Source organism: Sceloporus occidentalis, unplaced genomic scaffold (genome assembly GCF_023333645.1).
Source record: "Sceloporus occidentalis isolate IW3139 unplaced genomic scaffold, rSceOcc1.0.p SCAF_54, whole genome shotgun sequence".
NCBI classification, from domain to species: domain Eukaryota; kingdom Metazoa; phylum Chordata; class Lepidosauria; order Squamata; family Phrynosomatidae; genus Sceloporus; species Sceloporus occidentalis.
The window spans coordinates 5,865,406-5,878,755 of NW_028317034.1; the positions used below are offsets into that span (position 1 = coordinate 5,865,406).

General features: G+C 39.5%; 1 protein-coding gene across 1 annotated transcript in view; it reads right to left on the reverse strand.

The window, feature by feature from the left end:
• Nucleotides 1–13,350, reverse strand: part of LOC149288070 (5'-nucleotidase domain-containing protein 1-like) — a 109,822-nt gene that overhangs the window by 14,033 nt on the left and 82,439 nt on the right. The window contains exons 7-8 of the mRNA XM_089492213.1: nt 8,335–8,509; nt 2,721–2,818 (exon numbers count right to left, since the gene is read on the reverse strand). Of these exons, the coding sequence (XP_089348339.1) occupies nt 2,721–2,818; nt 8,335–8,509 (273 nt within the window). The remainder of the gene's footprint in view (nt 1–2,720; nt 2,819–8,334; nt 8,510–13,350) is intronic.

Below are 13,350 nucleotides of genomic sequence, written 5' to 3' on the forward strand. Positions count from 1 at the left end.
CCATCTTTAACATTAATGGGGCCTTGGGCATTGTGACCTCCAATAAGTTCCCTTAACCTATACTCGTAGGTATGAATATAAAATGTACATACATAAAAATTACATTTTAAATAGAAATATCCATACAGTAGATTGGTGACCTACACCAGTGCACTCTTAAATAATAATAAAAATGTTACAAGCCTACGCCTCTATAGAATTAAGTATTTTTATTGAGAAATTCCAGAAATCATAGACAAAGTGTACACTAGAAAACCTGTGGAAAACACATACAGAGTAGCTCTGACCTTGTGGAAAAGATTGTATGGCCTTAAAAAAGATAGACGATGTACAAGGATTACTGGCACAGGGTAGGGACTTCCGTGGAAGAAGCAGCCAACCCACTGAAATGACACAACAGTGGTGCGGGAAGGTTCTTATTATTTACTCAGCAACACCCTTTACAATGCAATGGTAATGTACAAAGATTAGATGCTACAGAGAAATATATTTACAACCACTGCACTTTTGTTACTTTTCATGTTTCCTTTATTGTTTCCGGGAGGGTGGGGGGAGTGTTTTTAGGAACTGATTGGCTTCCTCTTTGCTCACCTAGGGATGACCTTAGCAGTGCGGCTTTTAGCTCCACACAAACACTGTTGAAGATGTGAAGAGAATACCCAAATTGTGAGTGCTAGTTATTTAACTTGCAGCCTATTAGAGATATGACCAAAGTTAATTGTGCCAAATTTACGAAAAATAATCTATTTTATATCCGCCTTCATCCACATAAAAAAGTCCTCATCCACTAATAGAAAATCATATTAACTCTTCAGGTTAACTTGCCCAGAAGTTGCAACCAGTTCTGTCAATTGGTCCCTTTGAATAAAAGTAATCATTAAAAAGACAGATAACACGACCACAGTTGCATGTCTTCAAATGCTAATAATCATTAAGGAATGTATATGTTAATAAACAATAATGTACTTGTGATTATATGCAGGTGCATGTGGTCCAACACAGGTTGCACTGTGACTGCTCCGGAGAGCGGTCACAAGCGTCATTGCGAGAACTCTGGGCTCTCCAGCTTTCTAATCACAATGTGAGTAGAAAAATTGAAAAAATATGGTAACATTTAAAAATAATTATGCAGTGATGTCACCATCAGGGAAACAAGCCAGTGGCAATGAAATGTGAAATGATAAAAAAATAGTCCAAAAATATAAAAAAAATACTAACATTTCTATGGGGTGTCTAGTTAAAAAAAAATAAAATGTATGGTTTGGTCATGGTAATCAGGGCCGGCCTTAGGGGTGTGCGACCTGTGGGACCGCACAGGGCGCCATGGTAGCAGGGGCGCCTGCCCGCGACTTAACTTGAAACATCGTTTTTTTTTGTTTTTGTTTTTTTAAACTTTATTTAACATCATTCATGTTAAATAAAGTTTAAAAAAAACCCCGATACATTAATCTAAGTCTCGGGCAGGGGCGCCGAGCGGTTGCTCGTGAAGTTCTCAGCACCCGCTCGGCGCCCCTTACTCTCCGGGACTCCGTCGCGGTGCCGGCATCTCATGTTGAGCGCTGGACTATTCCGGTGGAGTAGTCCGCACAGGGCGCCACAACGCCTAAGGCCGGCTCTGATGGTAATGGTACGGTAAATTAAATTGGCCGAGTTGAAAGATGTCCCAAATAGGACTTGGGGAAATGTTTACCAGATTTGAAAAAATGGTTTTGAAATAGCAAAACACTACTTGTACTTATGGCCCTATAACTTGAAAAAAAAAACATAAAAACATGTATATTTCTAAACTTAGGACAAATAGAATCTATTTAGCAGGGGTTTTTTTTAGCTTTTGTAAATGAGTAAAAGGTAGTTCAAATACAGGCGAAGTTCTTCACTATATATTTATATATATATATATATATATATTTATATATATATATATATATTTATATATATATATATATATAATGTGTGTGGATACAATGAACGAGAAACAAGAAAATTACAGCTAAATACGAGTACAGCAAAAATTTTAACCCCTTCGTGACAATGGCTGATTTAACCCCAGGGTATTTCAAATGCTAGTATTTTAACTCTTTCCATGCACTAATTCTACCACCAGTCTTTGTCAAACTTTGTGATAGTTATTTTTTTTGCGTTTGTTTTTCACACACATTTTATTTTGTGTATGAATTTTTATCTTCTGATTTATGTGTTCAGTGATATCAGCCATGGGTTTGCCTGGCTGTTTTGGGGCAAAAGGGCTACATTTGTGACGTGTGCATTTTTACAATTAGAAAGTAGACATGTGGTCATGTTAACTGGGACATTGTTGAACCCGGACAATTTAATTTACCCCATCAAATCATTCAAGTAGATACCCCATGGGCATTTAACATGCCAGTATTTTAACTCTTGCCATGTGAGAAAATGAAGAGCTAATTTTATAAAATATTTTATATATATATATATATATATATATATATATATAATTTATTTTTAATTTTAATTTTTTTTTGCCTTTTTTTTAAAATATTTTTTGGAACTGGAAGGTTCCGTGGGAATTTTTCTTTACATGTTGCCATTTTTTTTTTTTTAACTATTTTAATATTATTGACTTACATGGTTGACATATTATTAATAATTATTAATAATATTGACATATTTAAGCATCATAAGGTCATCCTCTAACTTATTACAATTTGAGTTATAGTTAATTATTTTTCTGCAAAGCTTACCGAGAGTCCAGAAAGGCCTTTGTTGTGGAGTGAGAGAAAAAAATCCAGGCTTCAAGGCATTAGTTATTATAATGTCAAACATCTCTTCAAAGTCCTTCCTGGAATATCAAGAAAGACACAAATTACATCATTTTCAACTGAGAGTAAATATTCATCCACCATGAACTGGTTGTACCAACAAGCTTCCTACTGCTCTGAGTTGAAATAGAAACAAAAAGCTTATTTGTATAATGTTGCTTACATAGGACATCAGGAAAAACAAACAAACATCACTGAGGCTAGGTTTCCACTTGGGTTTTTTTTGCTAAAAATGCCCATAATAACGCCAATTCAGCCACACAGCGTTTTTTTTTAGTGAACAATGCCATATCCACTTGGCGTTTTTCTGTTTGGCGTTTTTCTGCTTTTTTGGGCTCTGTGGCAGTTTTTCAAAATCGCAGCATGTTGACACTCTGGCGTTTTTTGCAAGGAAATCTTGGCGTTTTTCTCCAATAGAAGTCTATGGGAGAGAAAAAACGCCATGAAAAAGCCGTGTGGGTTTTGCCTTGGCGTTTTTTGTGGCGTTTTTTTCCACAGTTACAATGCGGAGGATGGACCCAGTATCTGTGTGTCCTATGAGAAATAGGCTGGAAACAAACAGTTTCACAAAAAAACAAAGTTCATATTGAATTTTACACCATTTGGAACAAACATGCCATTACAAACAAACATACCCAACTGGATCCTGCGTGCCAAAAGCAACAGCAAACAATTTGCACCATCATTTGGGGCCAATGTTCCTAGAGGAGCAGACATTCGGAATAAAGCATGCCTTACAAACCACAGAAAAGAGACAAAAGGGTCTGCCGGGGTGTGTTTAAGTAGAACTCTACCAAGGAAATGACATCAGGAGGGGGCAGATACTTGCCATTTATCCTAATCCCTTTTAGCTGGGTGACAATTCTAACGTGTAAAGGCTGGAAAAACTGCCTAAGGTCAAAAAAGCAATTTCCACAGAAAGGCTAAAACGCCAGAAAAAACTCCAGAAAAAACGCCAAAACGCAGGTAAATGCAGTGGCAGTTTTCTTGGCGTTTTTCCTGGCGTTTTTCATCAAGAAAATAACGCAGGACAAAAACCCAAGTGGAAACCTAGCCTAATACTTATTTTATAATGTTATAATATCTAGGAAATTATTTATTTACTTGGTCTCTTAGTATAAAGCAATCTGTATCTATAACTAGGCACCTAAGATGTAAACAGAGATGATGTGTATGCAATATATACAATAAATATAACACGTTACTTCATACATGAGGTAAAGGTAAAGACAATTGTCTCTGAAGATCACTATGCACAATGGCAAGTTTCAGATGGAGTGATATAAAGCATACCTCCAATGAACTCTAGAGCAGTAGAAATGTGTTACCTGGAGTGATGAATCATGCTTCACTATCTGGAAGTCTGATGGAGGGTAATGCTACAGTATACAAAGACATTTTAGACAATTGTATGTTTCCAACTTTGTGGCACCAGTTTGGGGAAGGCCAAATCAGAATGAGGCAATGTATGCAGTTAAATCACCTTTAACCTCTTGACCACACTGACACTTAAGTCAGTGTGGTCAAGAACATAATCAGGATCAGGAACCGGAGAAGGGAACTCGGCCAGGCAAGGATCATGCACAGAAAAACTGCAGACTAATGGAGAAGGCAGAAAACAGTCAGAGACCATGGAAAGGCAGATAGGTACTGAGGCTTAGCAGCTAAATAGCCAGAGCACAAGAAGGAAGGGGCTGGCTGATTAAAAGGTAACCATGGAGAGAGGGGAGAGGCTGCTTGTTAGTCATCAGCTAAGGTTTACCTGTACTGAGCAGAGAAGCCAGTAGTGGTGTGGGGTAAGGGTGAGAACCCTGACAGGTTTGAAGGAGTTTGGTATGGATGACCTCAAGTTTCCTGCACAGATCCCTGATCTTGACTCCAATGAACATCTTTAGAATTAGCTGGAATGTACATTGAAAGCGAGGCATTCCTGTACTTTAGTGCCTAAGTACTAGTACCTAACCTCATAAATTGCTCTTTTGGTTGAATGGGAACAAAGTCCCGCAGGCATACCTCAAAATATTGTGCAAAGCCTTTCCAGAGTCCATATTAATGCCTATGGTTTTGGAAATAGATCTCCAACAAACTCATGTAGGTGCTTGTCCTTTTTGTGACATTACTAGCATCCCATACACATTTATAATATATAATACATATTAAGTATTAATACTAAATAAAACTAAAACTAAATTCTATTATATTAAAAATCTAATGAAGTAAATTAATTTATATAAAACTGTTCTACGCGTATAGAACCCCTTTGATGACAATTGACGGTCCAGGCATGTCACGTGAAAACAAACCGTTTACGACAACTGACCTGCCAGGACCGTCATGACTTCAAACCGGTGAAGAAAGCAATCTACGTTCGCTTTCTGCACCCAAACGGTGTGGGTGTAATGCCTCAATGTTCAACATTGAAAAATGTGCATGCCCAAAGTGTGGCCTTTTTGCCCCAAAACAGCCAGGCAAACCCAATGCATGGGTGGTATCACTGTATCACAATCTTGGTCTCCATTACTCTGTTCTCATCCTACCTTTCTCAATGTACCTTCAGTGTCTTCCTCTCCAGTAACAATTCACGTCCCCTTCCTCTCTCAGTCAGGATTCCCCAAGGCTCAGTTTTAGGACTCCTCCTGTTCACAACTTACAATACCTCACTTGGCAAACTTACCTCAATCTTTGGTCTTCAATACCACCTGGATGCCAGTTGACACCCATATCTACGTATCCTCTCCTGATCTCTCCCTTCTTTCCTCTTAGATTATGTGACTACCTGCATTGCCTTTGTCTCTAACTGGATGTCTGCATGTTTCCTAAAACTCAATCTTTCCAAAACCAAACATCTCCTCTTCGCTTCCTTTAATGTTAACTTTCCATCAACAGCGTCAAGATGCAATGGTGCAATCATCTCCGCGTCCCCTCACGCTCCTTGCCTTGGTGTCACCCTTAACTCTGACCTCTTACACAACCTCTACATCCAATCTGTCTTAAAAACATTACCCGTACTTATCCCTTGCTAACACAAGATGCCACTAAGGTTCTCGTCCATGCCCTCATTATCTCCCACCTTAACTATTGTAACCCTGTCTTACTAACAATCATCCCCTCTGTCAGTCTCTTCACTGGCTGCCTGTGCGCTTCAGAACTCATTTCAAAATCCTTACGTTCAAAGCTCTTCATAGTGGCTCCCCTACTTATATCACTTATCTCTAAATACTCTCCTAACCAGTCTCTTTGCTCATCCGATGATCTCGACTGTCCTCTTGGACTTCTAGCTCTCATGCATGCTTGCAAGATTTTCCGAGGGCTTCCCCTATCCTCTGTAATGCCCTCCCCCAGATTATCAGTTTTTCTCTCTGCCTTCCGTCCTTCAAGACCCACTTCTTTAAGGACGCATACAAACTTACGTGTTAACATCCTTCCTTCCATATTCCTTAGCTCACCTTTCCTAGTCCCTCCCCTGCAATACCTGTATTAGCGTGGTCCCTAACAGTGGCACTTTTACTTCTTGCGTAATATACCCTAACACCCTCTAGATTGTAAACTCGTTTGAGCTCACCTATTTCTGTAAGTCTTATTGTTATGTTATATACTACTTTGTCATGTCCTGTCTACACACTGTACAGCGCTACAGAATACCATTTGTGACAGAGGCTGTTTTAAAATGTTTGCAGCCGTTGCTGTTAGCTGTCATTTTCTTCTCTCTCATTTAGTGTACTCACACAAGTTATATAATTTTTTTCCCGTTTGTTTTCAGAACAGTGGCTTGGATTACATTATTTTGATCATATCAACATTAAAAAAACCTTTTTGTGACTCTTATTTTAAAAATCTTTTACTCATCTACAACAGCTAATGATAAGGCCTACTAAACAGATTCTAATATTTGTCCTGAGTTTAAAAACACCCAATTCATTATGTCTTGTAAGTTATAGGGCAATAACCATACCAGGCACGGCATTGGTCCTCAAGAGGTTAAAATTGAAATAAATTATTTTTTTTAAAAAAATTTAAACTTGGAAAATACATTATGATATCATTCATTTTCATGTATTTCCTGCATGGCATAGACGTGCACAGATAATAATCAAGATCATTCCATAACTGTCCCAACAGTACCGGACTGCTCAAACATTAGGGAAAACATTTCTAACAGACTATATGATGAGCCTGAAATTCCATTTTAAGAACTAATTTGAAGTACTGGAAAATAGAGAGCACAGTGCACAGATTAATAAAAGCTACAGTCACTATGAGCCTTATTATGAAAGGTATGGAATAACAATTATGAAAGTATAGTATTATTAAAAGCTTCAGTGTTTTGAGAGATTACAAAACAAGTAGGATAAACCAGTAAATCCCTATTTTAGGTGAGAATGATACTACATGGTTGTTTTCAGCAGATGGCAGCAGAGTACTGTCTATATTAACAGATTATAGGAAGGAAATAAATGCAAAGATACCATGCCATCAATAAAGGGTTATTACTTAATCATTATGATGACTGGCATTTAGGAATTAATATTATTTATTGTGCAGCATATTTCAGTTACATTAAAATAGTTCTTTACAAATGCGTTAAAAATATCAGTCTGCACCTTGGGCATTTAACTTTGGCCGCATAATATATATCATTGCTGTTCCTAAGAGATCTTCCGTTATAGTATGCATCTTTACAAGTGACAGATAACAGTGAAAACTGTATAAGGAAAAATGACTGATATGGCATTTCTAAACAGTTCTGTTCAAACATGTTGGCAGTGGGGTCTGGATGTGTCACTTTAAAAAAAGAAAGCAACCAAAAATATAACAATTTTCATAAGATGTAGATACATGTGTTTATTGATAGCAACAGCGGAATTAGGTTTTGTACTACAGATCTTGCAGATACTAGATGACTTTATAAATACTATAAATTAGGCGCTCACTTAACACTTTATTAAAAATGCTCTCTGACTCCCTGGCTATGTTGAAAAAGGGAGGTAGCAACTGGTGCAACTTTGACATCTACTGGTTCTTCATGAAATTGCAAGTTCTTACAATCAATATCACCACATAAGCAACATAATCAATTTCAAGCAAGTATTTTACTATATTTACTCCTTTAGCAAATTATTATCGTCATCAACATTTTCCAAAACACTATAGAAAAGGTGACAACAAAACCAATAAATTAGGACAGAAAAGATCTATATTTAAGGTGATGTTCAGGTATAGGCCAATAGAAGTATCAATGTATTAACATTTAATAACATTGACTTCATATTTTTGGTAATATGCAAGTAATTTTTCTCATAATCATTTCTCATTTAATACGAAATAATTCTCATTCATATTCACCTTCAAAGCTACCATTACATATAATGTTTTTGTATAGTTCAATGTTCATTTATAATAAAATTTAGTTTATGTAAGTTATTCATTTTATACATATACAGTTGAATACAATTTGGCTTTTTAACCACCTAATGAATTAACAATCCAACACAATAATAGCCAAAAAAACATAACAACAGCATTAGAAGGTACTCACCCGATGATGTGTTCACACAACAGTCTACAGTAGTCACTGTGTGAACTAGTAATTAATAAAAGGACTTTTCCGGCATTTTTCAAGCTCCTTATCCAGTTTTTTACAGATTCCGGGCAAGGCTTTAAATATTTGCTTGGATCCCTTTTAACAGCTGGAAAATACGTCCCACAGTTTTCTGAAAAAACGAATGGTAGACATTTAGACTGATGTTCAAATATGTATGTGTTTGTAATCTCTGGAACTAGATTATTGCTTTTATGACAAAAACATCCACGGGGGAAGCTATTTTCATTGTCTAGATGAAGCCAGGCTTAAATCAAAACTAGAAAGAAATGGGAACACCTCCACAAATGGGTGAATCGTAAAAAATATATATAATTACCCTACAAATCTTGCTGCTCCCGAAATTAACACTCCTCACAAGTGTTGTTAGAAACAGTATGTCGAAAAACCGGGGCGCATAGATATGTGGGGAAAAAAATTAAACAAATATAGTGTAATAAATCTCTGCACAAAAAATAAAGTGTGATATTAATTGCACTCACAAGTGTGTTTGGAAGTGATCGCTCATCAATAATCCAGACTCTTTTCTGTCTTGGAATTTCTGTGATGAAAATCAGAAAACGAAATAGTGCAATAAAAGTTGGTGTTTCTTTAATGAATAAATGTAAAAAACTTACAAGCGGATGGGCATAACGGATATGTTATGCGTAAAATGCGTAAAATACTGATCATCATTTCTGCTACTGTGAAGGACATCCTCACACTGCTTTTACTCATAACATATCCGTTATGCCCATCCGCTTGTAAGTTTTTTACCTTTATTCATTAAAGAAACACCAACTTTTATTGCACTATTTCGTTTTCTGATTTTCATCACAGAAATTCCAAGACAGAAAAGAGTCTGGATTATTGATGAGCGATCACTTCCAAACACACTTGTGAGTGCAATTAATATCACACTTTATTTTTTGTGCAGAGATTTATTACACTATATTTGTTTAATTTTTTTCCCCACATATCTATGAGCCCCGGTTTTTCGACATACTGTTAAATCAAAACTATCCAACAGCCATTAAGAGGATATTGAAAACAAATTGCAGTACTAATCTTATTTGTTAAGAAGTCATCAATATCTAGACATTAATAAAACATAATATACTACATTTGTCCATGGCTGTCTACATAGTAGGGCAAGACTGGTGCAGAAGAAGGCGGACCCGCTATTGCAAGCTTACCACCTAGGCATGCCATAGATGATAAGTGAAGTCCTGGATTCAATGATTTGATTTTGACCATGCCTTCATGACCTCTGCAGATGCCAAAGCATTTTTGTTCAATCAATGGTCCAACCAATAGTTCCAGCTATTTCCATAGCGCAATAGACCAGGAAAATGTAGTACAAATTTGAACAAAGCCTGAGTATATCAAGAAAAATGGGTAGACCAAAAGGACTGAATAGTTCTTATCTGTCATTATCCCACCTACTCCTGCCACAGAAATAGCATAGACCATAATTTCCGCTCAGAATCACAGTAAAAATATTATAAGGACTCAGGGGCGTACCTAGAGTATTTGGCACCTGGGGCGGATCCTGTATTTGCCCCCCCCACTTTAAAACTGCATAGCTTCTATCGTTATATACTGGTGCAGACACTGAAGGTGGTACAGCATAACACCTATCACTATATACCGAGGCAAACAATGACGGTGGTACAGCATAACACCTATCACTATATACAGAGGCAGACAATGATGGTGGCACAGCATAACACCTATCACTATATACTGAGGCAGACATTGACGGTGGTATAGCATAACACCTATCACTATCTACTGAGGTAGACACTGACGGTGGTACAGCATAACACCTATCACTATATACTGAGGCAGACATTGACGGTGGTACAGCATAACACCTATCACTATATACTGAGGCAGACATTGACGGTGGTACAGCATAACACCTACCACTATATACTGAGGCAGACAATGACGGTGGTACAGCATAACACCTATCACTATATACAGAGGCAGACATTGATGGTGGTACAGAGTAATCCCTATCACTATACATTGAGCCAGACATTGACAATAGTGCAGCATATCTCTTATCACAATATAGTAAGCCAAACATTGATGTGGTGTAGACCTACCACTTCATTGTCTGGCTTAGTAGTAGGGATGCACAGAAACAAATTCTGGACTGAAACCGAAAATGCAGCATTTACTTGGCCGAAACCGAATATGACCCCCCACCATAAAAAAAAAATCTCACACTTTTATTTAAAGTAAGTAACACACCAAAATAGGACAAAAAAATTAAATAACAATATTAATATATATATATATGATTGTTAACAGCAATCACACTCCTATCATGCCCAGGCATTCCCAGATTCCTGCATGTACTAGCTGGCTTGGCATGATAGGAGTATGATTGCTAACAATGCATTCTCACAAACTCATTAACTTTATCCCTCATTCAGACAATTCAACCATTCTCTCACTCATTCTCACAATGCATCCACACATTCATTTATTCTCTCACTCATTCTCACTGTTTATTTATTCCAATATACTTTCTTCCCCCCTCCCTTCTCACTCTCTACCCCCTCCCTCTCTACCCCCCTCCCCCTGAATTCTTTCCTACCTTTCCTCCTCTTCGATCTCCTTCTTCTGTCTTCTCCCGGTTCAGAGGGCACGGACGGCGGTGGGCACGGCTTCAGTGTTGTGCGCCGGGATCCAACAACAAACCCCGGCGCACAGCAGCAGTTGCCGCACGCATCGCAAGGGAGCGGTAACGGAGGTCTTTAACAGACCTCCGGCTCCCTTCAATGATTTTAAGCCGGTTAAAGGGAGATCCTTGATCTCCCCAACCGAGCTTGCTCCTCCAGCGGCGGACATTACTGTAAGTAATTACGGCAAGTTGGCACCCCCCTGATGAGCGGCACCCGGTGCAGACCGCCCCCCCCCCCGCCCCGCTAGGTACACCACTGGGACTGAATATTATGTTTCCTTCAAGCCTTTTTTTCAGCTTTATACTAATGAAACATTGCTTGTATTTATTGAGGAATTAATTTGGTTGGCTTTAAAACAAAGCGTGGAGGGCAGTCCTCTGAACCATGGTTTAATTTTAATCAACAAGATGTTTAAACATGTGGAATTGCACAGGTCTTTGAGATCATATCAATCCAAAAGGTTACCAATGTAACTGGATGGTGGTCGCAGAAATACATTCCCCTTGATGCACTCATAGGGCAAAAATATCAAAAAAAATTTATTGTCCCATTAAAACGATCTCCTTTGTGAAGTTGAAACATCAGTTATATTTTGTGACAATTTTCAATAGTTAAAAAAAAACTATGTCCTGTGAGAGATTTTCCTTGAATATATATATATATATATATATATATATATATATATATATATATATGTCACGGGAGCCGCCGCGGCACTTACCTCGCGTGCTCGCGGCAGCTCCCTCCATCCTGCCGCTGGCGCCGTGCGGTCACGTCGGGGTCGCGGCTCCGCTCCCGCCGCGACCCGATGTCGGCTGGGCGTCACGCGCGCCGCCGCGGCGCGCACGCCAGGGGCTCCCGGCGGCGCGCCCGTCAATGCCGCCGACGCCGTACGGTCGCAGCGAGGTCGCGGCTTCACCGCCGCCGCAACCGGACGCCGGCAGGGAAGTCCTGCCTCCACGGCCTCACTCGGGCTTGCGCCTGCTCGCCAGGGACGAGCAGGCGCGTCACCACCTTCCCCCACCGGGATCGCGGATCGGACCACTGCCGCGATGACGTCACGCACGCCGCGCACGGCACGCCGCGGCCTCATTGTGAGTAGACGGTTTCCTATTTAAAGGCCATTTGTTTTATCTGCTTTACCCGTTCAAAGTTTATTGCTTTTTGGGGTGTGCTGTGCATTATGATATTACCTTGCCTTGTGTACCGACCCTTGCCTGCTCTTTGACTACGATTCTGATCTGCCTGCCTCGACCTCGGACCTGTTATACCGTTTTGCCTCTTATCTGCCTGCCTCGACCTCGGACCTGTTATACCGTGTTGCCTCTTTATCTGCCTGCCTCGACCTCGGATACGTTTTTGACCACGCTGTTTGCCGTTGCACTTTTGACCGGACTACGCTACGTCCATATATCTGCATAGTTGGATCCTCCCCTGCTACCTGACCCCGTGACAATATATATATATATATATATACATACATACACACACACACACTCCTCAGAACATTACAGTCATATTTGTGGAAATAAGTTCTTCCCTTTGAGATGTCTATCATTCATAGATGCATCTTTATGTGTACTATTTCATGGATATAACCTAATTAGCTGAAGTTGCCCTATAATCTTGCATCTTTAAAATGTAGTAGTACAACATATACCGGTAATAAAGAAGTACCTTTAAGACTGATACAATGAACTCTGAAAATGGCATGAGCTAATTGAACATATTTGATAGTTTGGAAGGTAAAACCTCTTCAACAGACAGTTTAACCCCTTGATGACAATTGCCGGTCCGGGCACGTCACCGAAAATCGTGACGATTATGACAATTGACGTGCCAGGACCGGCACGTCTTTAAACGGGTGAAAAAATCGATCCGTGATCGATTTTTTCACTCAAACGGTGTGCTCTAATGCCTCGACATCGAGGCATTGAGCAACACCAAAAAAAACATTCCCGGCCCCCCCGATCGCTCCTAGGAGCAAATAAAAAAACATGTTTGAAAGACTGCACGTCTTTCAAACATGGCGGCGCCCGCCGCCGAAAAACGGGTTTAGGAAGCGATCGCGAGTCGCTTCCTTTGCTTAGCTGGTGTTGCTAAGATGCCTCAGTATCGAGGCATCTTTGCAACACCTGTTTAGCAAAGGAAGCGACTCGCGATCGCTTCCTAAATGCTCAACTTACCTTCCCGGTGCCGGCGTCTTCGAAACACATGCGGTGTTTCAAGATGGCGGCGCCCATCAAGCCGGGGGCGGAGCCTGCTGTCATCATCG